Consider the following 26,627-nt stretch of genomic DNA (forward strand, 5'->3'; position numbering starts at 1 on the left):
TTTCTCAAAAAGTAAAGCATTTCATGGAATAATATTTCGAGAGAAGTCTTTCACCACTACCTTCTGTAAACCCTGTAAAGTTATTTGTAAATCTGTGAACTTTTATTTTTTTTCTGTACCGAAAGGGTCCAATGGCTTTAAATTAAAATAAAACAACCACAAGTCACATCACTTTTGAATTGACGGCAAACAGCAGAGACCCATCTAGACTTGATGTCAAGTCTTAGATCTCAGCCACGAACCCCCCCCCCCCCCCCCTCCACAGCTGATATAGCTATGAGTATAGGCTAATGACGGAGGTATAGTCTATAACAAGAGGGCGCCTATCAGGTAGACTAAAAACCACGATCGCAGACTTGGAAACAAGTCTAAAACCCATCCGGTGTTTGTCCACTACGAGCTTGTCTCTTCGGGAGGAGAACATTTCCACACGGAGCTGTTGAAGATGGGGTCACTCTTTGAGCCTTGTGACGTTGTTCGTAGAGTACTCCAGTTGACGGTGATTATACTGGTATGCACCCTCCGATTTGTGCACAGTGAGCTGATAGGTAAGTCATTTTTTGCATCAATATCAATATTATTATTTTTTTTAAATACTGTTTTACTTGTAAGTTGGGGTGAGATACACCAATTTACACACAGGTATTCTTAAAAACATTTCGCCCTCCACATTTTCAGTGAAACCATATGCAATGGATACTATTGGTAGTTTCTAAACATAATTGTTAGCATATAAAAGCTTACTTTGTAATGAGCAATGGAGAGCTGTTGATTTTGTAAAACATTGTGAGAAACGGCTCCCTCTGAAATAACGGGTGCGCTCGTTTAGCTGCCCTGGGTCTTCCCCGGTGTGTGGCGGTTTTTCTTTCCAGGACGAACGTGGGTAATTTTCTGCACACGTTCGTCCTGGAAAGAAAAAACGCCACACGACGGGGTCGACCCAGGGAAGCTAAGCGAACGCACCCAACGTAGTTTTTGAGAAAGAGGTAATTTCTCACTCAAACTAAAAACACTTTAGACACGAAAGCCCTAATGTTTCTAGGCATTTTCTCGGCATGACGTGAAGCACGACATTTTGTGTAAAAAGGGTGTTCTTTCTTTCATTAGTTTCTTGCAACTTCAATCACCAATTGATGAGTCCAATTGTTGACAGATTTGGCTTTTAGGAATTGTACGAGACTGATCGTTGACACCAAAGGTGTACAATGCTTTTAGGCCCCTTCGGTTATGGGGGCTTCAAACAGAAGACAGACCCTCATCTTTATACTCATCCTTATCACAGGTCCGAGCGATGGTTTTGAGTAATTATCATAGGGTGCGTTCGTTTAGCTTCCCTGGGTCGACCTCGGTGTGTGGCTGTTTTTTTTTACCCAGGACAAACATGGGTAATTATCTTCACACGTTCGTCCTGGGAAAAAAAACCCGCCACACACCGGGGTCGACCCAGGGAAGCTAAACGAACGCACCCATAGTTTAGATGATGGTGACGTCATTGATCAAAGTGTCCATTTTGAAAAAATGTGCTGTTGTTGTTGGCTTTTTTCTTGTCAGTTTTTGTGTAAAAGAAATAAGTCGTTAAAGGGAGGGAATTCCTTTGGTAAGTTCTCTCAAAAATGAAGTACGATATAAATTGATATCGTTGAAGCACTGTGCAGCTGCTGATAATGTCTAACATTTTGATAAACTGTTCCTTTCTAAAAGAAGACGGTTTGGGAGAAAACGTTTACAAAGCACTTCAATCAGAAAATTTGCGTCGGAAACTTGTTTTCTCGCCCGGAAACTTATTTACCGTCCGCGCCGCACGTTCAGTTTGTAAATTAAATAGGCCACATAAATTTGCGTTCATTTCGGTTAAAGTACGGCGCAATTTTTGGATGATATTGGGCTTTGTTAATCAGCGTTTGGTTGACAATACGGGTTGCTTTTTAACAGAGCGTGATTTGCCGAACGGCGGCCGCCGGCCGTGGGGGCTCTTCTGGCCTGACGGCCCGTCGACAGTTCTGTGAGCACACACTGGACATGGACGGCGCACCCCCAGGTGTTCAGTGCGCCTGTGCAATTGCCGGTGTGGCGGTTTCAACTTTCCGCTGTGTTCAGTTTTCCGAATGACCATATACGGTAGCATTCATGCGATGCCTGCGCACAGCAAGCGAAAGCAGTCCATTTTTAGTGCCGTATTGAGTCATCCGTTACCCGCCGGTTGCTGTCCTGGCGGCGTCCACGTATCGAGTACAGCGGCAAACGCGTGGATCGTGAGTTGTTTTTTTATGCAAGCAGAGTGTGACCTACCTAAAGTTGTACCCATGAATACATGTAAAGATGGGGCAAGAGATTATGTGACTACAGAAAAGAATCGTAATACAAACAATTCGGGGTCACTGCTGAGAGAACTACAGTACTCGCCAGGGTACTCGCGGGGGTATCTGACAGGTCACCCGGAAAACTGAACACGCCGGAAAGCTAAAACCGTTCGAAGACTGAAACCGCCACACCTGTGCTCGTCAAAGCCTTTCAGCAAGAACGAGTTTTGGCTCAGTAATGTCTCAGTAATTAACGTGGCTAACGATTTTGATTGACCGTTTTTGTGTGGTATTGCGGTTGCTAAAATCATAAGCCCTGTCCATATCCTTTTTTTCATCGTGTGCTGAGTTTGCCTCAACTGGGTGCCGAGTTTGTATTTTTTGTGCATGTGCCGAGTTTGTATTTGTGCATGTGCCGAGTTTGTATTTGTGCATGTGCCGAGTTTGTATTTGTGCATGTGCCTAGTGTGTGGGTGCCGAGTTTGTAGGTGCCGAGGAGACTTGATCAAGTCCCATTCTCTTGCGAGAGGACCCAACTAATCATATCCGCCGTCAAAATTCAGCTGTTGTGGTCCCGCGATACAGACTGGGGGAGTTTTTAGATGATTAGGCAATGGGACTGAAAACTACTATTACAGAACGGGGGGTACGACGAGGTTGGTATGGCAGAAGGATACTCGTTTCCAAATGCGTAGAATTCAAATTCATCCTTCTCACAAACATATTTTTTGATATGTTTTTGATATTTTTGTGCCGTATTTTTATATGTTCTAGTTTGGTTTTTATTTCATCGTCTTTTCTCCCGTTGTTGTGTATGAATTTTTGACATGTTTTTATCCTCACAAATTAAAATCAAATCAAATCAAATCTAATCTAGTCAAACAAATCCTTCATTTAAATCTGTGCCCAAGGACCTCAACGAAATCCAATGGTCAGGTGTGGAGTATTGAGGGTGATTTGTTGACTGGTGATGAGCTGGGGAAACAGTTTGGATGCAAGAGTTGTGAATACGCGGAGCTTGGTCAAGGATGTCTTCATAAAATAACATTTTAATGTAGTTTTTCTCTATCTTTAAAGCCCTGGATGTGTCTGGAAAATCAGCAACGCAGAAGAGTACCTATAGCGGTTACACAGCAGATCAATGCATTGACGGCAACGTAGATACAGCTTGCGTTGGTAAGGTTCACGACAGTTTATTGATGTCATGTTAAAGATGCTATGTCAGATGTTCGGCCCCAAACATTAAAAAAACAGATTTTTTTGAGTGAATGGTATTTCAAAGAGTACGAGTATCACCCGCTCTAACGAATTTTTTTTAACTGTTACTTTTAATGGTCTGGAACCATGACAACAATTTAAAACGCTTCTTATACAACACATAAGAATTGGGGTCACGTGATATATTGTCGGGATCCCGACAAAAACTAATTTGGAGCACTTTATTTCACTGCTACTAATAATTGGCGGACTTTTTCGAGCAATGGCTCAAAAGAAACTTGTAACTTTCTCGACCCCAATCAAAATACCTATTGAATTTTAAATCAAAATTTTTGGGTCAAATCGGCCAAAAATCTGACATAGCATCTTTAAAGGACTGGACACTGTAATCACTAAGAATAATTATTAGCATAAAAGCTTACTCGGTAACGAGCAATGGAGAGCTGTTGATAGTATAAAACATTGTGAGAAACGGCCCCCTCTGAAGTAACGTAGTTTTCGGGAAAGAAGTAATTTTCCACTACAATTATTTGAATTTTATTTCGAGACCTAGATCCCTAAGTTAAACATCTGAGAGCACAAAACTTCGTGTGATGACAAGGGTGTTTTTTTATTCCATTATTATCTCGCAAATTCGACGACCAACTGATTTCAAATTTTCACAGGTTCTTATTTTATGCATACATTTATTATGTTGAGATACACCATTATTGAGAAGACCGGTCTTTTTCACCTACCAAAGGTGTCCAGTGTCTTTAAAGGTATGGACACCATTGGTAATAATTCAAAATTTGTTACTTGGTAACGAGCATGCAATGGAAAGCTTTTGAAAATATAAAACATTGTGAGAAACGATTCCCTCTGAGCATAGTTTTTGAGAAAAAGGTAATTTCTCACTCAAATAATAAAATACAGCCGAAGCCTTTTATTTATGCATCGGAAAGCACACAAAAGTAATGCACCATGGGTATTTTTTAATTTCATAATTCTTTTGCAAATTGGATGACCAATTGATCCCAAATTTGCACAGGTTTGTTATTTTATGCATTTGCTGGGATACACCAAGTGAGAATATACTGGTCTTAGACAATATCAAACGTGTGCATGAGAGCCTTTTTAAAGGATCACGGTCTTAAAATACTGTGGCCGTCTCCAGCTTAACCTATTTTCTGTTTCGGTCAGCACTTTACAGATGTTGCATACAAAAACCAAAAACCGATTTTCACACGGCAAAAGTGCGACAATTAAAACGAATCGGACAAACGCCAATAGTTTGCCGCAATTGCCGTCAATTTTTAACACGCAAAAAAGATGACGACGACACAATTAATATGCCTCGAAATTGCATGGTTTTCCTTATACGTCGTGAAAAAAAAACCGTCATGCAGTTTGTCCACAAAATAGCCGACCGTAATTGAGTTTAGAAGTAAAAGGAAAACCACGCAATTTGGGCATGATCGTTATATTCCACTTTTAAAACATGATCGTCATGTAAACCATGATCTTTCATAACAAACGGTTTCAAACACTTTTAATAGACAAACTCGCCCAATTTAAGGCAACGTGTCCCTTTAATAATCTAACATTAATATCATTTGTTTTTAAATTACCTATTAATACAGAACGAGCCGACATGTATCCATGGTGGAGGCTAGACTTGGGTGGCGAATACTGGATAGGTGAGATCACCATCACGACAAGGAACATAGACGGAGGGAAACTCACCTCTGCGATCATCAGGGCCGGCAACAACCCCGATCACAACGAGAACCAACAATGTGGTTCAAAGGTCACATCGGCCCAGGCTAGGGACGGAGCAGTAATAGAGTTCCGGTGTAATCCGCCACTGCTGGCGCGATATATCTCTGTGCAGAAAACTTACTCCGTGCTCTCCAACGGGGCGATCCTGCACTTCGCCGAACTGACCCTCATGGAGTACGTGCCCGGCGAATGCGGTAAGATTCAAAAAGACAAACAGAGCCTGGGTGGTGGCAGGAAGAATTCTATCTCCCCAAATGTAGCCTTTAGTCAAGGCGCTCGCGTCACCCCCAGCCGTCAGTCGCGACCCCAGCACGTACGAAAAAAGACCAGCGCGAGCGGCGGAGCATCGCGGCTTAGCCGCTCGCGCTGGTATTTGTTTCGTGCGTGACGTCTGGGAGCCTCCGCCGCGAGCGCCTTGATTTAAGGCTACACCAAATATGTGTACAAACTGTTTTCTTCTAGCGCCCCCTTTGAATCGTCCTCCTCCATACCATCTTAAGATATTTGAAATAATCGCAAGTAATTACTATTCGCAAAGATATTTGACTTTTGTGATAACATCCCTTCAGGGCCACCAGATTTAACTTATAATATTGTTTACTTATAAACACAAATATTGTGAACACCCTTTTCCCGTGAGAAAAATGAAATGGGGACAACATTAATGATATTTCATATCAATATCAAACAGCTATAGGTGAAAACAAACAACAATAATTCCATTGTTTCAAAAGCCGCCACCAGTAGGATTTGAAACTTCACACATGGAGAGAGTACAATAAAGTGAATTACATACAGATCCTTGCCATTTGATTGGTGGAACTTACTTCACGTGATATTCACTATTACTCCCATCCGCACCGGCGATCAAAAAGAACTATTCGCCCATGGGGAAAAGCATTTCCCATTCAACAGTTAGGATCATCCTTGTTCCCAATGTTATTGAGCAGTATACAGCGCCGCCGCGCCGCTGCTAAAACAAAGGAGCACCTGTGCAAAAGGTTGTGATCCGATTTGTGCATTGTTGCCGCTACGCGGCGCTATATGATTTTTGGTTGTCAGTAAGTTGTGTGATTTTTTTATAATTTATACTTTTGAAATACATCAAATGACAAGGATCTATATGTCAGTTATATTAACAAATATTGAGTGGCTTTAATTCGTAGAATGGAAGGAATATTATCGCTCGGTAAAATTCCTCCCATTCCACTCTAAGCCACTCAATACTTGTATAATAATATGTGGCAACACTGAGTACGATCAGAGCATACTGATCGAAACGTCACTGTACCACAACTCACAAAGAGCCGTACATAGTGTCAGGGCAAACCTTACTTTATTGATCAAAATATGTTTTTATTTATTTATTTATTTGCAGAAGGTCATCGTGCGGTAGATTCTGGGTTATTTAAAGTTCTCTGCAAGGGATACCTGTTTGTGAGCGACAACCTGGACACCAAGATGGCGACCACTCTCCAGGAGTGTGCCAGGTTCTGTGTCGGAAATACACGGTGCAGGGCCTTCGACTTTGGATCCCAGAACGGCATCTGCCATCTGCACACTTCAATTGATGCTGAGTGTATTCGTAACTCCGAGTTTTTCGCATACAGGCGTTAAGCAATTTTGAGGTATAGTGGATACTATACTTGAACACAGGTTTGGGTAAATTTGTCTGTAAATACCCAAACCAATAGTGTACTTCTGTATTGTCAACCATTATTACCCCAAAATAGCCTTGCTCAAGACAGTCGAATTATTCACTCCGAAAAAAGACTGCCGCTGTAAAAGCCCATCCCTATACACTGTGCGTAAAATGTGTGTACCGGTAACCACATCGCACGACACGACGCCCCCCCCCCCCCCCGTACGCTATTAGCGGCCTCTGCATGCGGATATTGGTACGAGTGCGGATGGCTTGTGCACAGTAGTCGTACAGTGGGCGTCGAGCTAGCGATGTGACAGTGTATACGGTTGGGTCGTGTGGTGCGATTACAGTGATTACACGCTAAGCACAGTGTATACGGGTGGGTTTACAGCGGCGTCTTTTCGGAGTGAATAGTATGCGACTGCCTTGAGCAAGGCTAACCTCAAATGAAGCCATTTGCGTGTAAAAAAAAAAAAAAAATCATGCTACCGCCGTTGGCTGCCTCAAAGTTTGCCAGTAAAAAGTGCCTCACAATATTCATGGATGACGTCGCAATTCTAACCCAAATTGAGGCAATCGGCGCACGTCACGCCACCACCAGTACCAGCCACTCGATCCTAACCTCGTTCCCAGGGGGGAACGACCTTGCTGCGCCATTTTTTTCCAGCATGCCTTGCTGGCTCATAACGTTAGTGACGAGAGGTATCGATAAGAAGGCGCGCTGCCCATGGTATAGTCTTTCTCCGGGGGAGCGGTGAGTGAACTAAGTCACGTGAGTCGGTGCGGATTGAGTCGGTGCGGGCGCTGTTGGTGAATTGGCCGCGGTGTGCGTGAAAAGGAAACGAGAAACGTCTTGCACCAAGACTACCCATGGTAGCGAGGCTGACTCATTCAATCCTACTGCACCGATGGCTCGTTTGGGGTTTTAGAATGGTGACGTCATGCATGAATATATAAAGAGGCGTATAAAACAAATATTGAGAGGACAGGGTCCGACTTGCAGGCTACGGCTACAGCTACGGCTATGGCTGCATCGCCGCGTCATAGTGCTTTGCAGTATAGCACCTCCTTAGCAACAGTATAGTAATAATAATAATAATAAGACTTGTAATGCGCACATATCCACCCTGCTGGATGTTCAAGGCGCAGTTCTGGGTGTTCTGGGTGTTCTGGGTGTTGCCAGAGCCACAGGCAACAGTTCTGATTTAAAGGTCTTGGTCTAAAACTGAAACAACAGTTACTGTTTAAGCTTTGCAAACCACTTGGTTTTAATCTTAAAGATCGTATAAAGGGTCAGTATGTGTGGTTTTGACGACGAAATAAGTAGATAGTAGGCCTAACCGAATATTTTCACCCTTTCTAGACCGTAGGCACATGACTTCGTTTGAATAGGGCGCTTTCGCCTAGAGGTCAAAGGTAGGTCATATTGGGCAATTCTGCGCGCTGCGTGTACAAAACTGCGCATTTTCATTGTTTTGCTCTCTTAATGTAAAATAGTAAACATTTCACTCTCTTATCCGAGTGGTGTCAGTTTTGCTCTTTTGAGTGAAAGCCAACATGTGTCACTCTTTTTTGAGGGAAATTGGAACAAACTTCACTCTAAATCGAGTTGAAAGTACCTGCTTTGTCTCTAAAGAGTTGTCCGCCATAATGGCTTTTTGCAAGAGTGGTCTTGGGGACAAAACGCGCGTTTTTTTCTCACTCGTTTAAAGACAGCATCATCGTTTTACAGTTAGCATAATTGTATGTTTATATTGTTTATGATCAATGTTGTTAGGCTAGTATTTGGTATCGACTTAGCTTGGGCTGAAATACGACTGCCTTGTTTTTGTACGTATCTTTTTTTTTTCTCTTGGTGTTTTAAAATAGATTTTAAGTATTTTTAAAGCAATTTGTAAGCAATGTTTTACTTTTTTGCAAGTATATTTAATCCAACCGTTTTTGTATGGTTGCAAAAAACAACCTGCTATTCAAACTGGATGGATTCGAACGACATTTTCATTTTGGTTGGTAGTTTGCAAAAAGCTATCAACTCGTCACATTGCCAAGGTCTCATTCTGACAGTGAGTGTATATGATAGCGAACTTCACTCTCAGCTCTCTGCCATACCCATGATAGTAATGGATAATTCATTTTTTATTTCAAGGCTGTAATTTTAGAAGACGTCTACTAAAATATACATCAGATTAATTGCTATAATAACAGACGGTCCTTGGCGTTAATCCTCATGGAGTCTGTATTTGCGTTTGATAATTACTCTGACAATTAATGGCAATACAAACTTTGGTAAATAAAGGACAGCGGCTTTTGATAGTCCCTCAATATATTTTGAGAAACATTTTCTTCCGAGTGCTACGGTTATAGATTAAGATATTACTTTTACTCCCACAAAATTAATAGAAGAATATTACACCAGTTCTTCGTTCTCTACACGGGCTACCTATTCTCAAGCGGATTCTGTTCAAAATTATTCTCCTTGTTTACAAGCAATACATTGCCTCGCTCCCACATGCATCAATAGTCTCATCTCACAAAAAGTTGCCTTCTTCATCCATGAGCCTTCGATCAACATCCAACATCCATCTTCAACTTTGTAATGGTCCACGCACGAATACCCGGTAGAGCTTTCTCAGTAGCTGCACCAACTTGCTGGAACAAGCTCCCTCTTCACATCCGTCACTCATCCTGAATCAGCTCATTCAAGACTCGGTAAAAACACATCTTTTCAGACAATGCTAAAGCGCTTTCAAACTCCTGTGGAAAGCGCTATACAAATGTTATTTATTATTATTATTATGATTATTATTTATTATTACCGCGGTACACTGTCTTATCAGATTGGGTACTCCTGTAGGGATTATTCTTATTGCGTGACCATTATTCCTCGGCGATATCTAAAAAATGCGACCTATTTGAAATGGAATGTTCACAGGTTAATTTGATTGTATACAACTAAAAGAATTGTATCTCCCGAACGCAGGTATTTACCCGTGAACATAAAACGTCTTTCTTTAATCATATCTAAAACAATCGCACGGCTCCAACAACCAAAGGTAATCGATGTCTTTAAACAATTCTACAAGGATACCGAAGGGGAGCGGGCGGAAGGAGCTTTATGTTTACTGGTAATAACACGTGTTTGACAGACAAAATGTATTTTTTTTGAGTGGTCTAAACAGACAAATAGAAGTCCCTGCACACAAATACCGAGCACTCTAGCAATTTACATATTGTTTTTTTACTAATTAGTTTGAGTAATAGGCCTTAAGGGTTTAGACTGCACACTTTTTGTTTTCGTAAAGCTCATAACCCTCTAGTCCTTGCACCTCCCGAGTTTGCTGAAAACTAATACTTCATTATTCTTGCAGTTAATTACTGGAATCGTAGTTCAAATTTTAAAAGATAGCCACAGCTTAATTTTTATGCACTATTTGAACCTTGATATTTGTATAAAAGTTCAAGTTCGCATGAGAACAATAAATGTCTCTCGTTAAACGGCTACGGTAATTTTTATGGCGAATATTTGTTTGTAAGGATAAAATGGACACAATAGCTTTTCAAGGCTTTTATCTGACTCAATGATTATACTGATTGAATGCGAAGGCGTGAGTTTTCGACAATATTATCATGAATGATGAATAAATACAGTTTCTTTTGTGTTTACTAATGAGCGTTTTGTTGGGGTAAGAGCTAAATTATTTCACCATCATTAGCTTCATTAACTTAATAATGACTATCGAGGATTCTTTTGATGTTCCTTTTTTTCTACAAACACAAGCTAGCAAGGTTTCCTCCTATACCACTACAGTATATCGATAGGCGGCTGGGCGGTCCATTGGTTAAAATGGTTAATAAGGGCATGGCTGAGCCTAAACTTCCCAAGGTCTGTAGGTGATCTCTGAGTGAGCCTATCCCCGAGGGTCACTATACTATCTCAAATAGGGGTGTTTATTGAAGTTCAAAATACACTTCAGGGGAATTGACTCACATATACTGTAGTAAATACAGAATTATGAAACGTGTACTTCCCTCGCACTCCTTGATTTCCCCGAGGGTAAAGACAGGCGTCCAGTCAACGTTAGTAATATCAGTGTCCACTTAGCGTAAAGCCTGAGCGATGGAATTAGCATAGATGTGATATGGGGCCAATTTCATAGAGCTGCTTAAGCAAAAAATTTGCTTAAGCACGAAAATAGCTCGCTTATTTTACACATTGTTACTGGCCAAAATGTCCTGCCATATACATTGCTTATGACTAGTATTAAGCTGTTGTTTACTTAGCATTACAATTGAGTGGAGTCTTGGCCGGTAATCTGATTTTACTAAGCAATGAATTTTTTGCTTAAGCACAATTTTTTGCTTAAGCAGCTCTATGAAATTGGGCCCTGCTGCCACCTAGCGTTCGAAATTTCTCCATTCTCAGAGACAAACAAAATGTTTTTATATGATGTCATATCGGGCTTATCATAATTGCCGCAATCGGAAAGAAGCAAAGACGACATCGGTGTGCTCAAATGCTATTTCGAATTTGGCAGTATTTTAGACGGACATAATTCTCTGCTTCAGAGGATCGATCAACTTGTAGAATCAAATGTGTAATCAGTAACGGCTTCAGAATGAAAGTAAACAATGTACCAATAATTTGACTATATCCTTTATGTGTTCAAATGTATTCAGTGAGGTGAAATTATTAAAATGTTTGGTGAGATACACCTTTAAGAAGTGTATGACGTGTGTTGTGCATTTAAGAAGACTTTCTTTCAGATCAGCACCCCACCCGCCGAAGATATACCACCCTCCCCAGAAAGACTGTGGAGAACACCCACCCCCCCCCCCCAACAAACCATCCCTCCCACAAACGCACCCTTGCCCCGCCCACCCAACCTTTTCCCGTATTCGTTTTTTGAACAAAAAGAAGTCAAACTCTCTGTTGATTTGCTGTTGATTTGGTGTCCACCATACTTTGTTATGCAAAAAGAAAAATCCCCACAACATCACTTTTGCTGATAAAGCATTCTCAGTATATGGACTCAAACTCTTGAATAAACTTTCAAATCACATCAAGGAAACATCATCTTTTTAAGTTATGTTTAAGTTTCTTGAAAGCCCAAGAGGCCTATACCATCAATTATACTTGTTTATTTCTTCTCTGCCTCAGCGCCTTTGATCAAACCTTTGATTTAGGAGCTTTATGAAATGATTATGATTGATTGATTAATTGATTATGAATTGCACACAGATAAAAAACATCCAATTATAAGAACGATGAGACGAGACGTTGCTCACACGAAACACCATCACGCCTGCTAGTCGGGCAACCAAGTGAACATGACACACGATTTGCCTAGCACAGAAACTAGAAGCATGGCAAATTATGCTTACCAGAATAAGGTTACCAGCCAAACCAACATGTCATAAATACAATTTATGGCTGGTGCCCTGTTTATTTCTGCTTAGCAGAAAACTGTTAAACACTACTTTCTGATTAAGCACCTCTGTGAAGTTGGGCTCTGGGCGCACTTTCAAGCCAACAAAACAATAATTGTGAAAGCATTACTTTCTGCTTGGGCCCAGGCTCAATTTCATGAACAAGGCTCATTTCATGGCTCTGCTTTTAGTAAGCAAATAGTTGGCGCTTATTATAGAAACGGGGATTTATGTGCTTACGTCAATGCTTACTTCACGGCTTGCACCTTCAGCCCAAAATCTGTTGTCAAAATAAATTTAATAAAAACACTTTGACATCCCGAATGTTCTTGACAATCAAAGCTATAACCCTTACATCACTGAAGTTCACACTAAAAAGAGAATAAGGCTAACAATTGATTTCTTTTGTTAGGAATGTGTTTTTCTATGAGGTCGCGGTATGGGCCAACTGATTTGAATAACAACGCATAATCTTCATGGAAGCTCAAGTACACACAATCAGGGCGATAAACGCAGTATTTAAGCCATTGAACACCTTTGGAAATAATTGCAAATACCAGCCAATTCACTAAGTATAAAAGAATTATCTCAACATATGCATAAAATAACAAACTTGTAAAAATTTGAACTCAAATGGCCGTGGAAGTTGCGAGAGAACAATTGAAGAAAAAAAAAAACAACCTTGTCGCACAAGTTGTGTGCTTTCAGATGGTTGAAATCGAGACCTCAGCTGAGGTCTCGAATTCAACTAAAATAATAATTGAGTGAGTAATTACTTCTTTCTTAAAAACTACGTTACTTCAGAGGGAGCCGTTTCTTTCAATGTTTTGTACTATCAGCAGATCTCCATTGCTCGTTACCAAATAGGTTTTATGCTAACAATTATTTTGAGTAATTACCAATTATACCCAAAGTATCCAGTGCCTTTAAGTGAAAATTGCTTAGGGGTGAACTGATCACAAAGGTTTGAATGGCCTTTCAATTTGCAAATTTTACCCTTTTGCGAGTTTTACCATACGACGCCATTCCCAGCGCAGATTTTGGTAAAAGGTTTCGCCACCATCGTCCCCGAAAGAAGCAACGGTACAGGGCTCCCCTCATACGGTTTTCCCCCTCAGATCTCCCCGTCTCTGACTCGGTTCCCCCCTCGGACCTCCCCGTCTCTGGCTCGGTCTTGCAGTCTCGGACCATCGGGCCTCGACTACAACACTGCTGCCTCAAACCGATCTACCAGACAGTTGGTGAAGCGGAAGTGGATTTTCTGCCTGTGTCGATCAGTCTGCTTATACACCAACAATCAAGTCAGGAATGGCCGTAACCAACCTGCTAACTGTTGGAGTTCTCGTCCTGATGACTGCAAACCACGCTACTGCTCAAGGTATAATCCCATTCGTGTTTTTTTGTATGCATTGTGGCCAGTAATATCTTGTTATAAAATTGCATTACATCGTACATTCCTACTGACGAATAATCCATAAGTTTAACCCATAGAAGGGTTCTGTATGGTTGAACAATGATAGGTGACTTTGAAACGAGGAATAAACCATTCAGGAATCTTGGAAACACAGAATACAATCAGGTTTCTTGGAAACTCGAAATCTAAGATCAGCCATCTTGGAAACACGGAAATCGAACAAAGACAAATTGAGCAAGAAATTTAAATAACCACCCAGATGTAAAATAAGTAGGCCTACCTGTTATGGCAGAGATGGTGCAGTGAATGGTATTAAGCTTGGAGCGAAATAACATACTGCGTCAGCTGTGTTCTCACCAGGGAGCCGAGATGGCTTAAAGACAGTGGACACTATTTGTAATTACTCATAATTGTTAGCATTAAACCTTACTTTGGTACCGAAATGGGTAGCTGTTGATAGTATAAAACATTGTGAGAAACGGCTCCCTCTGAAGTAACGTAGTTTTCGAGAAAGAAGTAATTTTCAACGAATTTGATTTCGAAACCTCAGAATTAGATTTTGAGGTTTCGAAATCAAGCATCTAAAGCACACGACGTCTTGTGACAAGCTTGTCTTATATTTCAATATATTAGCTCGCAACCTCGACAACTGATTGAGCTAAAATGTTCACAGATTTGTTATTTTGTGCATATTATGCTGAGATACACCAAGTGAGAAGACTGGCTTTGTGTGTAAAGGGAAAAATAAAATCATACTATAGCCCTGTGTAAACTGACCAGGAGATGAGAACATTATGGCCACACAAAAAACGTTAAAGGCAGTGGACACTAATGGTAATTACTCAAAATAATTATTGGCATAAAACCTTTCTTGGTGACGAGTAACGGGGGGAGGTTGATGATATAAAACATTACGAGAAACGGCTCCCTCTGAAGTGCCATAGTTTTCGAAAAAGAAGTAATTTTGCACGAATTTGATTTTGAGACCTCAGATTTAGAACTTGAGGTCTCGAAATCATCCATCTAAACGCACACAACTTCGTGTGACAAGGGTTATATTTCTTTCATTATTATCTCGCAACTTCGATGACCGATTTAGCTCAAATTTTCACAGGTTTGTTATTTTATGCATATATGTTGAGATACACCAACTGTGAAGGCTAGTCTTTGACAATTACCAATAGTGTCCACTGCCTTTAAGATAGAAGAAAGCAAATGTGCACCATATAAAAATGTTTTTTTTTTAAAGGACAAGCACAATAAATAGTGAAACCGGGACGGACTCAACACGTTCAAAAAGCCACAGGTTAATTATAATATATAATTATTCCCTTTTACATGGAGAGACATGTATTGGAATTCGAGGCTTAAAAAAACGTATGAGGCGTTAATATGTACTGTATAAAGTTCGTTAGTAATAAATAGTTTATTACTTTACTAACGAGTAAGTAGATCGAATGTTGTGATGAAGTATGCTCTTTCAAAGACTCATATATTTGCTTTCATTCAACTACATGTATGTGTCTCGACTGTCCGATGTCACACGGTAAGCTTGGTCTGAAGTCCACTCTTTCCGAAGTCAACTCGGTCCGAAGTCAAAAGAAAAAGACAAAAAGAACTAACCATAATATTGTTTTTCGATTTGTTTCACTCATACTTGGACTCAGTGCGTATAGTGAAGCTAACATCGGTGTGTGGGTGAAACATTACTAGTTTATATTTCGAATATATCTGAGTTTGAACAAAGACAAATTACCTGGAGTGGGACTTGAGTCAATGACTTCCTAATTAACGCACTAACGCGCTCCAATATAGGTCGTACAGCCATATTGACGGTTCAAGTCCTGCTATAGTAAATTATTATTTGTTCAAACCAAAAACTATTTTATATTTTGAGCAAACAGAATTAGCTTTTGCTTCCTTCTTAAACAACTAAAATGCTTCCATTGACGTTTATTTTGCAGAACCGCTTGTTATTGTGTGCCCTGCAAGTAGGACTGTTGATGCTGCTGATAGTCAAAATATAAGACTAGCCGAACCAACAGTTACAGGCGCAGTTGGAACTGTGACCTATACATACTTTGTAGTGGGCCCCTCTGGAAGTCTTGATCCTGTGAGCAATCAAGTCCTAAGTACAACAGCTCCTGTGACAACCATCGTAACTTTTGCAGAAGACCAGTCTGGGAGACAACCTGTGCTTTGCTCATATATGATCACTGTCAATGCAGCACCAGCAAGTAAGAATAACTCTAGAGCAAGGTTTTACTCTGCATTAATGAATGGCATTCCATTAACAAATAACTCTCTACTGCAGGCACAAAGTGTACACAGATTAATTAAAGCAAACATACAATCCAGAGTTATGCTGAATCTTTCAAAAACTAATAAGCATTTGGTTTGCTTTAAGACAATTATATTTCATTTTTTGAAATTTTCTCGTATCTTTATTTAAGCTGAGTTTTAGTTGACATTACTTGTAACCAAACTTTCCATAACACAGGTCCATGTGCGAATGTTCAGTGCTTCAATGGAGGTACATGTGTAGGTGTGGGCACTTCATTCACCTGCCAGTGTGCAACTGGATTCAACGGACAATTTTGTCAAACGGGTGTCAGTAAGTATATAAAAGTTCAATTGAAAGCTAAATTAGACAAGTACTATTTTGTACGTACAATGTAAATTACGTTTTTTTTCTTCGACTGTCCGACTGTTGCCAATACATATATTTCCTTTCAGTTACCGTTTTTTAAATATGAATTTCATTTGACTTATTAACTTGCTAATAGCAAGTTAATAAGTCAAATGAAATTCATAAGCCGGGATGCTAATCTGCTCATTCAGAAACTCATAGATTTGCTTCAAGACAATTTTATGTGTTTGTTTGAGAGTTCTTTGCATCTTTTATTTGTTGAAGTTTAGTTGCAAGTACTTTTAATGTTACTTCTTGAAGGCCAAGTCACACTGCTGATAACGAGAACGATAACGATAGCGACGAATAGAGAACGCATTGTATTGGTTGAATTGCTCCCATTGATTGCTCCGCGCAGAATACGCCCACGCTTATTCAACCAATCGAGGGCGTGCATTTTTATGGTTCTCGTTTTCGTTCTCGTTCTCGTTATATCGGGGCCTGTGTGACCGGGCCTTTACCATGACAAGTGCGATTGTCCATGTTTCAATGAAGGTGTATGTCAGCTTTCTGGCACTACGTTCACCTGCCAGTGTGCAACTGGATTCACTGGACAATTTTGTCAAACGGCTGTCATTACGTATAACTTCAGTGGAAAGTTTGTACAATTTCAATTGGTACCATAAGTGCGTTGAATTAAGTTTTTTATTTGGCTGTTCGACAGTTGCCTTTATGCCTAGTTAGGTACTTTTGTACAAGTCAAGAAATTAGTCAAACAAAAACCATAAGTTGTGATGCTAATCTGCTCTAGAGACTTTAAGAAACTTATCATATTTAAATAAATGTACACCTGTTTTCCTTTTTATCATCTTTATACACACAGCTGATGACCACCAAGCACTCACAGTAATAGGTTGTCCTGATTCAATCAATGTCAACTTGACACAAGGCAGTAGTGATGTGGTTGTCACATGGACTGAGCCATCTACTTCTGGAACCGTTGGAGTATCTGTGACTAAGACTCACCAACCTGGATCAATATTCACCGATGGAGTTACTACTGTGCTATACACATTCACTGATCAGGCTGGCAATTCAACGATATGTACATTCAATGTCACAGTGTCGAGTGAGTCGTTGTTTTGTAATTAATAGTTTCACGTCAATTATAAATTTAGTCAAATAAAAAAACAAACGTTGTGATGCTACAGGCTGCTCCTACAAAAACTTATGCATTTGCTTTGAAACAATTATGTTTCTTAGACTGAAAGTTCCTTGAATTTTGATTTAGTTGAAGTTTTGTTAACATTACTTTTAACCATACTTACGTACGCATGACACAGATCCATGTGCGAATATCAAGTGCTTTAAAAGAGCGGTGTGTCACAGTGGGCAATTAACACTTCGAGTCATAGCGAATACTGATCATACTTTTAAATAGTATTTGGGTTGGAAGGGAGAGAGATGTAGAGACATGACTGCAATAGTATGTAGGTTTCCCAAATAGATTTACAATCGTCATGGTGGATATGCGGAGTTTATACTGAATCCTCTTTTATTTCACACAGCTGAAGACCCACAGGCACCCAAAGTAATAGGTTGTCCTGATTCAATCAATGTCAAGTTGACACAAGGCAATAGTGATGTGGTTGTCACATGGACTGAGCCATCTACTTCTGGAACCGTTGGAGTATCTGTGACTAAGACTCACCAACCTGGATCAAGATTCACAGATGGAGTTACTACAGTCCTATACACATTCACTGATCAGGCTGGCAATTCAACGATATGTACATTCAATGTCACAGTGTCGAGTGAGTCAATGTACTTGTTTTCTCTTTTAATTAATGGCATTTTCTACAATTACATGGATTGTAGCCCTTATCTGGTAATAGTACAGTCATTGGTTTACTTTTTAGAGACTTTGATAAGTTTGTATTTTGTTGTGCCTCACACATCGCATTCTCTATAGCTTAAACTTCCAGCGCCCCATAGCCGTTGATTTCACCAAACTCTTCCTTAATTTTAGGATTAATCTTAGGACTTTAGCGAGTTTAGTTCCGCATCAGAAGACGTTGGGACGCATTGAACCTCTCCTAAGTTTAGGACAGGTTACTCGTCCTAACTCGAGATAGGATGAATCCTAGCATTCCGTGGCTGTCTTGGACTTGACTCTTTGTTTTTCTCTATATTACGTAAATTAGTTTTATATATAATGTGTTGTGTTTTGCAGCCACGATTGAAGGTGCTCCAACTGAATCGTTTACACGTACATTTATCATCTGCGTGATCATCTTTGTCATCGTTCTTCTGTTTGGATGCATGTATTATTACTTTCTCAGATATCGAAAGAGAAAACACCCGCATTCAAAACCACCAGAAGTACCAGCGCGGGACCAGCAAATGGTAAGAACACATCTGGAGAAAAACAAAAAATACTGGATATGTAATTGAGTATTTTGTTAAGCTACACAACATTGTAAAGTTGCATTCACACCTTGGAAAACATTGATAAACAGCCATCGAAAACGTCATGAAATAGTTTAGACTCTGACTGATATATCCTTATTTACTCATGTTCTGCAAAAACAAAAACCTTATGAGTTGTCGCTTCTCTTGGGCTACAATAATGTGATTTTTGTTTGTTTGTTTGTTTATGTATAAATTATTTGATAGGGTGAAATGGTCGGGAAAATGCTTCGCTCATTCAGCTTTTAAACTTGTTTCGCAAAAATTACTTTTATTAATTTATAACATACTGTGTAATGTTGGATCAAAATATGTGTCACAAGAAAAGGCCAACTCTGTACTCTCCCCACAGACTAGTTACAGAAATGAAGTAACACCAGACGATGTCGTTCACACAACTGCACTTGAGTCTGTGCCTGTTGTTCGTCAGAACCACGCCTCTGCATATGAGCCAGTTCGAGATGTTCACTTATCTCCAACCTATGAAGATGTTGGTTTACCTACATGGGCTGAACCATGGAATGTATTGTGGGACAACTTTATCGTAGGAACAAAAGTACTAAGGAAGGGGCGGTTTGGTGAGGTGTTGTACGGTGGAGTAATGATTGCTGGAGAACTCTGCAAGGCTGCAATCAAGAAGCTGCAAGGTAAATAAGCATTGCTACACCATAAATCAATAGCAGTTAATGACAGTAACGTCTTCAAAAGTGTTGTACTTTACGATCCTCATTTAGGTCGCTATTATAACACCCTGCCATTTGACGACTGGCAGCGCTTATACATGTATCAACATACCAGACATAAAAGGACAAACTAACTGACAACAACTCAACCGTTTTCCAGATGGAGGTTGTATTTTATCCATTCCAGGGGCGGATCCAAGAATATTTGTACTGATGGGGTCAGGTGTGTCAACAATTGTTATACTTTTAAACCACAGACAAATATAGGCTTGCTTGTGTGTCAATCGGGAATTTCCTTGAGACAGTGGACTAGTCTATGGTGTAGAAAATCAAGCGGGTAAACGACCTTTGAGCGTTTTTCTCAGGTGTATTCTCTTAGGGAAAATGATATTTTAGTTAAATTCACCTGAAGAGTATTACATTAATTAACTAACCAGTTGGTAATTGGCAGTGTTACCCAGTAAATTAATGGTGTTAAAAAGTGGTTTAAAGATACTTTCCTTCAACACAAATCATAAGTTTCATGCAAACTTTAATTTCAGAACATGCCTCCCCAGCCGAGAGAAAGATCTTCCTGGATGAATTTCTGTCCATGACCAAGATTGGACATCATCCAAACATTGTCATGCTTCTTGGTGCGTGTCAACACGAAGGTAAAACCATTCACAAATTATACTGCGTCAGTTACGAGACGAAACAGTTCATTTATAAATAGTGCTCTCATTTGAGTTTAATTAATTAATCGATACATCAAACATGTCGAAAAGAACTGAAATTTAAACTCATCTCACTTTCTAAAAACATCAGGTGAATTATACGTGGCCATGGAGTATCTTCCCAATGGTGACCTTCGTTCCTACCTCAGGAATGCTCGATCAATGGATAGTGAAGAATCTATTTCTTTTGACTTGCTCCAGTTTGCTTTGGATGTCGCTAAAGGAATGCAACACATTGCTACAACAGGAGTGAGTATTCTATAGATGGAAGGAAACCCACCTAGCACTTTATTGTTGTTTAAAGCCATTGGACCCTTTCGGTAAACAGTGTTGTCCAAGGCCCACACTTTGTGTACCACAACTTCTATATCAAATAACAAACCTGTGAAAATTTAGGCTCAATCGGTCATCGGAGTCGGGAGAAAACAACGGAAAAACCCACCCATGTTTCCGCGCGTTTCGCCGTGTCATGACATGTGTTTAAAATAAATCTGTAATTCTCGTTAACGAGAATTTTTATTGTTTTACCGTTTTCTCAAAAAGTAAAGCATTTCAAGGACTAATATTTCAAGAGAAGTCTTTCACCATTACCTTCTGTAAACCCTGTAAATTATTTGTAAATCTGTGAACTTTTGTTTCCTGTACCGAAAGGGTCCAATGGCTTTAAGCCAGTCAGGGGACTGGAATGTACCCAAAAAGGACCATCACGATTTGTAAAACTGACCAAATAGTCGCAGATAGTATTCATGTTCTGTGTGATCCATCATGTACATGAAATAACACATTGGTGAATATTTGGGCTTAATCCGTTGCCTGAGTCAGGAGAAAATAGTGGGAAAACATTCCAACATCTTTACACATTGTCCGAAATATTTATTTGATAAACAAAAATTGAGTAGGACACCAGTCGCAAGTTGCGACTCGCAACAATGTAAACTTTATGGTGTGCTGGTTGGATTGTTTTTGCTGATCAACTTCCCTGTGCTTAGCAGGTTTTTGTGCTCACAGGCTGTGTGTAATGGACCGGCCATGATGAAAAATATATGGTGAAAATATATGGTGACCCATTATTTTGTCACGGACTAGAGTATCTGAACAGTACAAAAGTCAAAGTTTTTGCCGTAAACTTCGATACTTTTTGAAAAGCATGTTGCAGTCACAAAGACCGAACATGAAAGAGGGAAACATAATGCCACCATTACGAATCTTTGAACATGACAACAAAATGCTACTACCGTGTTATCAATAAATGGTTCAATTTCTTTTAATAACATAATATGTAAACTTCTTTTCGATTTGAGCACTGACTCTTACATCCATAGGTGATTCACCGAGATTTGGCAGCAAGAAATATCCTTCTGGATGAAAATCTGGTGGCAAAGATTTCTGATTATGGTTTATCACGAGGAGAAGATACCTATGTGCAGACGTCAAAGGTAAAAAACAATTCTTTTGGGACATTAATAGTAGGAACGTACATGAATGTCCAATATCCAATATCGATGTACTAGAGCAATTGATGTACAAGGTAGACATTCACTGTAGAAACTGTCGTGAATGTCCAGTATCCAATATTGATGCACATGGGTGGACATTCACTGTAGAAACGTACATGAATGTCCAATATCCAATATCGATGTACACGGTAGACATTTACTGTAGAAACTGTCGTGAATGTCCAGTATCCAATATCGATTTACAGGATATATTCACTGTAGAAACGTACATGAAAGTCCAATATCCAATATCAATGTTCATGGTAGACATTCACTGTAGAAATCTATGGGAATGTCCAATATTCAATATTGATGTACAAGGAAGACATTCCCTGTAGAAACGTACGTGAATGTCCAACATCCAACATCAATGTACATGGTAGACATTCACTGTAGAAACCTACGTGAATGTCCAACATCCAAATGCGAATGCCCAATATCCAATATCGTTGAACAAAGGTAGACATTTGCTTTAGAAATGTACGCAATTGTCCAATATCCAATATCATTGTACAAGGTAGACATTCACTGTAGAATTGTATGCGAATGCCCAATATCCAATATCGTTGAACAAAGGTAGACATTTACTGTAGAAATGTACGCGATTGTCCAATATCCAATATCGATTAACAGGACAGACATCCACTGTAAACATCTATGAGAATGTCCAATATCCAAAATAAATGTACAGGGTAGTAGACAGTACAAATCTCTGGGAATGGCCAATTTTCAATATCGACGTAAAAGCTAGAAATTCACTGCGCAAATCTATGGGAAACTCCAATTTACATAATCTTAAAAGCAACATCATTATTCGCTGTACAACAATAAGACGGTTCAATATCCAATATCAAATTAACTTAACTGCTATTGTCTTTATTGCCTCCCCTCAGACTCGTGTTCCCGCACGCTGGTTGTCTTTGGAGTCCTTGGTCACCAAGACTTACACTACAAAGAGTGACGTGTGAGTTTACAGTTTAATATTTATTCATCCTAAGTTACCATTTTAAAGTTCTAAGCATTAGTTTAGAAAACACACTGGCAAATTTTAGTAGGACTTTACAGTTTGGCATTTTGGTACAAAAATAAATAAACTATTGTTTTTGATAAGGAAGTTGAATTTACAATGAATCAAAATAGTTCAGCAATGTTTAATGTTTCAGACAAAACCTCTCACTCGAAATTCTTTGGGATTCACAAATTGATGACCTAAGATTGTTGTACATTGTACCAATTGGAGACTATGGGAAACTTTACAGATGGCAGCAGACTTACCAGGTTAACCCATTGTTATTGGAAATGTGACCATGCTCCGAATGACGTCAACAAAGAAAGTTTACCTGCTGGTGAGTCTACTGCCACCTAGCGTTCAGAAGTATCCCGTTCCTACCTATAGGGTGCTTCTCAATGATGTGTTACTGAAAATTTATCTTTTAGATGGTCTTACGGAATCCTCCTCTGGGAGATTGCAACTGTTGGTAAGACATTACTTGTATTTGCTAAATCTTATTTACTTTAATAAATTAAGTACAATACGATAATTTGTTTTCGTTAAATTTAGAGTGTAATTGCCACTCTGAGTACAATATTTCAACTACCTGGGAAAGTATCTAAAACTTGTTTTAATACAAGATCTTTTACAATAAAAAACTAACCCGTGAACATTTCATTTCAAAAGAGCCGTTTTGGTATACACAACTGAGAAACGCTATTGTCAGATTGTTTCTGACAGTAACGCTTCTCATGGGGATTCACACTGATATCGTTATCAATAGCTTTTACTTCATGATTCATAACATGTTTAATATCGAAAGCAGCTGGACTTCTATCCGAGTAATTTTGTGGTCCCATCAGTTTTAAAGACAATGGACACTATTGGTAATTGTCAAAGACCAGTCTTCTCACTTGGTGTATTTCAACATATGCATACAATAACCAACCTGTGAAAATCTGAGCTCATTTGGTCATCGAACTTGCGAGATAATAATGAAAAGAAAAAATACCCTTGTCACACGAAATTGTGTGCTTTTAGATGCTTGATTTCGAGACATCAAATTCTAAATCTGAGGTCTCGAAACCAAATTCGTGTAAAATCACTTCTTTCTCTACGTTACTTAAGAGGGAGCCGTTTCTCAAAATGTTGTATACTATCAACCTCTCCCCATTACTCGTTACCAAGTAAGGTTTTATGCTAATAATTATTTTGAGTAATTACCAATAGTGACCGCCTTTAAGAGTGATTAGCAAACGTATACACGTAGTTCCCTTTTAAAAACAACAAACGGTCGCCAAATCATCGATATTACTTTTGATTTTTGCAAATACCCTTTCAGTCTTAATATATTCTAAGAATATGAATGTGTTGTGCAGTTTTAGTTGCATTCCGATACCTCCCCAGCTTATTTTTTTCACAATATTTTTCCAATCTTTGATAACAGGTGGTACACCATACCCGGGGATACAAACTAGCGTCCTGGCGTCCAAATTGAAGAATGGATATCGCATGCCTAAACCAAACAACTGCGACATTAAGATGTGCGTATTATGAGATACACGACTTTCATACAATGTGACCTGCAATATCTCTGCATTTTAAGGTTCCCCTCCTTGCACAAAACAGTTCTATTTATTATCAAGAAACTGTGATTTTAGACTGTCTTCCTGTCTTCCCTTTTGTGAGGGTGGACTCTTTCTTTTTCTCGTTCAAGAAACTGTGTGTTGTAAGCTCCAAAGAGTAAAATAATGATCTGTGTTCAAACGCCTCATCAAGACTCTTCTAGTCACAAAACCATCCTAACTTACTCCTCTTTTTGTTATGTTTTCTTGGTTAGCCGTTGGCTTGTTTTTGTGTTAGTTGTTTGTTTATTTGTTTCCCCTTCTTAATTAGGCGATCTGTTCGTTGCAAAGTGCCTTAGAAATGTTTTTTTATTATTTTACTATTATGAATCCCAATCAATTTTACAGCTACGACTTGATGCTGAAATGCTGGCGGGAAAAACCAAGCGAGCGTCCTTCCTTCAAGAACATCGTGTCCGTTCTAACCACAATGACCGAGAACCAAGATGATCAGGTATTGTAATTCAACAACTTAAATACAACAAGAGAGCCAGGTGTATATTTTGACAAAATTACAATGTAACTAGTATTTTTTACAAAGCCATTACTGACATTCCACAATCATCAGCACCAGTGTCTTAATTCAATTTTTTTATTTTTTTTTATTTGTACAAAAGGTAACTTCGTTATTAGACAACCAGTAACACACGTACCTCGTCCGTTTTGTTAAGATAAAATCCACAACAGTCTCGAAAGGGCATACATGATCCAACGCATAGCCTTGGCCATCAAGTTCTAGCATGAATCTACAACCAAGCTTTAAAACTCAGCTTTGGAAGATTGCATCTTTGAAACCGAATAATAAAAATCATATAAAAACCAGAAGTACCAAACTAATAATAGACAACAAATTAATAACATATGTTTGTATTTTTCTCTCGCAGATATACATGAGCCTTCTACCAAGATCCGAAGAGCATGTCGTGAACATATACCTAGAGTTTGACGACAACTAGCGTTTGTTACGAAGGGCATATTCATCAGACGCATTTGGAGGATTGGGACACATGTTTTTTTTTTTTGTTTTTTTTTCTCGAGCTTCATAGGTTTTTAACAAAGTGTACTTCATGTAAGGAGACTTTCGCTGGCAACGGATAGCTGAATCAAAATGGTCGCAGTCGTAGTATAATTTGGAGAGCAATAATGGCAATTTGTTCAAACAAGTAAGACGTTTGTCTAGCACTGTAAATAAATTACTTAATGTTATAAAACTGTTATGTTTACTCGAGAAATATAAGCGATAAATGAGTATACTTATATATAATATGTATTTTTAATTCCTGCATTTTTGATTTATGATATCATATGAAAAAAGGTATTTTACTGATATACGCATGCGTGCATGTAGTTTGCAGACAATTTTGTGGGAAGGGCTAGGTGCGGAAAAACATTAGGTGGTCAGTCAATGTGTTGACACATTGCCTAAGCCACCGCCCCACCTCCATTACCAACAAACTGCACGAGCAATGTTTACAAACAAGAATTAAAATTACGTCATATTATTGTAACACTCGGGAAAAAAAAAAAAAAAAAAAAAAAAAAAAAAAGGAAGTGGCATTTAAGAACTTGGCAGTATTCACGGTGGGGGTAATGGGGACGGGGGGAAGGGAGGGCATGGCATGACAGTATTATCGAAAACACGAACTGGTGTTTAATAAAGCCTGTGATGCAAAAGGCAAAAGAGGGGAAATGACTTTGGTGAAAGAAGCCAATGACCTCCACATTTGGGTACGGTGAAATTGATGATAAAATGCTAAATTACCGTGGCTTATTCTGATTGCCGCAATCATAGTAAGCCAGGAATTAAACGAGCGCGAAATTTACCTGATTTTATTTTGTGTACTTTGATGATCTGATATCTTGTGACCGTTGTAGTTTCTTTTTGGATCGATTTTGACGCTTCTGTTTTTTTTTTCTTCTGTGGTGTGGTGTTTGTTATCATACATACCTATAAGGCCTACTGCTACATCACAGCTTGAACATATATTGCACAATATTATAAGCACTCTGTGTGTGTGCTTGCCTAGACTTGACTCAAGTCCCAATCCCGTGCCACCGCCAGAAAACTACAGTTTTGTGACGCTCTGCATTTCCCAACCTGTTCGGGACCACATTTGGACGGCGAGCGCGCACTGTACTGTATGCTACGGTTTGTTTGATAGTAAGTTGGCGTGATATGCTCACACGAGTTGGGACTTGAATCAAGTCTAGTACTTGCCATACAAACATTGTCAACACTACAAGTTGTGCACT

General features: G+C 39.3%; 1 protein-coding gene across 1 annotated transcript; it reads left to right on the forward strand.

Moving 5' to 3' along the window:
* The first annotated feature begins 13,519 nt into the window (after positions 1-13,519).
* On the forward strand, positions 13,520-25,862 carry LOC139938753 (fibroblast growth factor receptor 2-like). The gene is made up of 15 exons (XM_071934372.1): positions 13,520-13,729; positions 15,730-16,002; positions 16,266-16,379; positions 17,278-17,523; positions 17,963-18,208; positions 18,628-18,800; positions 19,216-19,510; positions 20,089-20,199; positions 20,354-20,511; positions 21,585-21,698; positions 22,652-22,722; positions 23,196-23,236; positions 24,197-24,293; positions 24,723-24,828; positions 25,259-25,862. The coding sequence occupies exons 1-15, from the start codon at positions 13,660-13,662 to the stop codon at positions 25,328-25,330; spliced, it is 2,187 nt and encodes a 728-aa protein (XP_071790473.1). The 5' UTR covers positions 13,520-13,659; the 3' UTR covers positions 25,331-25,862.
* Positions 25,863-26,627: the final 765 nt, after the last annotated feature.

Source organism: Asterias amurensis, chromosome 6 (assembly GCF_032118995.1).
Source record: "Asterias amurensis chromosome 6, ASM3211899v1".
Taxonomy (NCBI): domain Eukaryota; kingdom Metazoa; phylum Echinodermata; class Asteroidea; order Forcipulatida; family Asteriidae; genus Asterias; species Asterias amurensis.